We start from the raw sequence: 1,683 nt of genomic DNA, 5'->3' as shown, positions 1-1,683 counted from the left end.
CAGCAGGACATGTTGCCTTTGGAAGAAGATGTAGTTATTAGTGCTGCACAGTTTACTCAGCCAGTGGTGTTACTTCTGATCGGTATGTGATGAAGGGAGAATAAAACTTTCCAAGAAAAACTGAGTGTCTATGGGAGGGTGAGTAGCTACCAGACAGCACAGAGCTCTGCACCTAGCAAAAAAAGAGAAACGGCACAATTAACTGTCTGGCTAATTTTTTCTTTTTCTTTCTTAGGCTGGTGGAGATGAAGATGCTGGAAGGACTGTGTCTGAGTGCAGTCCTGCAGCTGCTGACCGTGTGTTGTGCCCGCTGTGTGACCAAGGCTTTCCAGCTACGGAGATCGAGCTGCATGCCATGTACTGCAACGGCATCGTGGGAGAGGAGGCTGGCGACGACAGTCCAGGTCTGCCAAGCGCTGCTTCTGTGTGTTTGCTCTTTGTGCTCGTCTCCCTTTCCTGTTACTTGCGGCCAGGTGCTGCAGTCTTGTCCCTCTCGGGATATTTGGTGCATGGTGTGGCATGTAGGGAGGTTTGTTCACTCTGCCTTGTTCCATCTCTGAGCTGGCCAGGAGGGTGGTATTGGAGGCTGCTGTGTTTCCAGCACCTCCTGCACAGAGACAGCTTCTCTCTGATCGATTTCATAATTCATCACATTATTAGTCCCTTGGAAAGTGTATAAGCTGAATATTACCCCCAGATCTAGCCCTGGATGCTTCAAGCAGTACTCGTAAGACACATCTATTGTGTGTTTTGTGAGGACCTGCAGAACATCTGCCAGTGGTAGAAAATGGCAGGCTCCTGAGCCACACGGGTGAGCGTCCTTCAGGGCTCTCGAGAAGGGAGAATGTTCTGTACCACTCCAAGCACGGCCTGCACTCTGCAATGAGTCTGACACTTGTATGTGCAAAAATGGCTTGTTCAGCTGCAAGAGATGCAGAAAAGTTTCCCTCTTGTTCCTCTAAAATTACAAAATGATAGCTATCGATCTGGGAGCTTGGGTTTTTCTCCTTCATGTGAAGAGTGAGGCATAGAATCACGGTCAGAATGCACGTATTAATCCTCTTTGCAGTCTTCTCCCTATCAGTTTTCCGTAGCCAACCTTTGTAGAGCTTAAGTGAACAAATACACCAGTTGGTTATCGACACATTCAATAAGTTATGTTTTAGCTGCTGCTTGAAATGTAAAGTCTGTGTTAGCACAATGTCAGGTAATATCAAAGTAGTAGCTTGTAATAAGATTAACTTTTCAGGTTGTGAATATATAATTTTCAGTTACATACTGGGTTATTAAACGCAACATAAATCTATGATGTTTAAGCAATTTGAGCAAATCGGAGCTAGTACAACTGTAACTTCTGCATTCCTCTAGCAGGAGGAAGTTTCACCATGTAATCTTAATGCAGAGTTGATGTAATTTTAAAATACAAGGTCCCGGTTATACTAAATCTTTGGGGATATGACGTGGGTCCTGTCAAGATAACAGGAGCCAGAATAGTGGCTGATACTACGTGGTGCTGAATTTTGGCGGGGAGTTCTCTCTGCAGGCACAAACTAGCTACTAATGCAAAGCGTTCGACTCAGGCAAATCACAAATTATCACACTTCCTCTCCCGTCCTCAATACTGATAAAGGTCTTATCCGTGCCACAAAACGGAGCAGAACTTTTAGTATGCCTTTTAGCAGG

At 45.2% G+C, this 1,683-nt stretch overlaps 1 protein-coding gene across 1 annotated transcript in view; it reads left to right on the top strand.

Moving 5' to 3' along the window:
• Positions 1–1,683, top strand: part of UIMC1 (ubiquitin interaction motif containing 1) — a 34,528-nt gene that overhangs the window by 24,359 nt on the left and 8,486 nt on the right. The window contains exon 8 of the mRNA XM_009578911.1: positions 236–404. Within this exon, the coding sequence (XP_009577206.1) occupies positions 236–404 (169 nt within the window). The remainder of the gene's footprint in view (positions 1–235; positions 405–1,683) is intronic.

The sequence above is a fragment of the Fulmarus glacialis genome, unplaced genomic scaffold, assembly GCF_000690835.1.
Source record: "Fulmarus glacialis isolate BGI_N327 unplaced genomic scaffold, ASM69083v1 scaffold22495, whole genome shotgun sequence".
NCBI classification, from domain to species: domain Eukaryota; kingdom Metazoa; phylum Chordata; class Aves; order Procellariiformes; family Procellariidae; genus Fulmarus; species Fulmarus glacialis.
The sequence above is the reverse complement of the archived record's forward strand: the minus strand, read 5'-3'. Positions and strand labels throughout refer to the sequence as shown.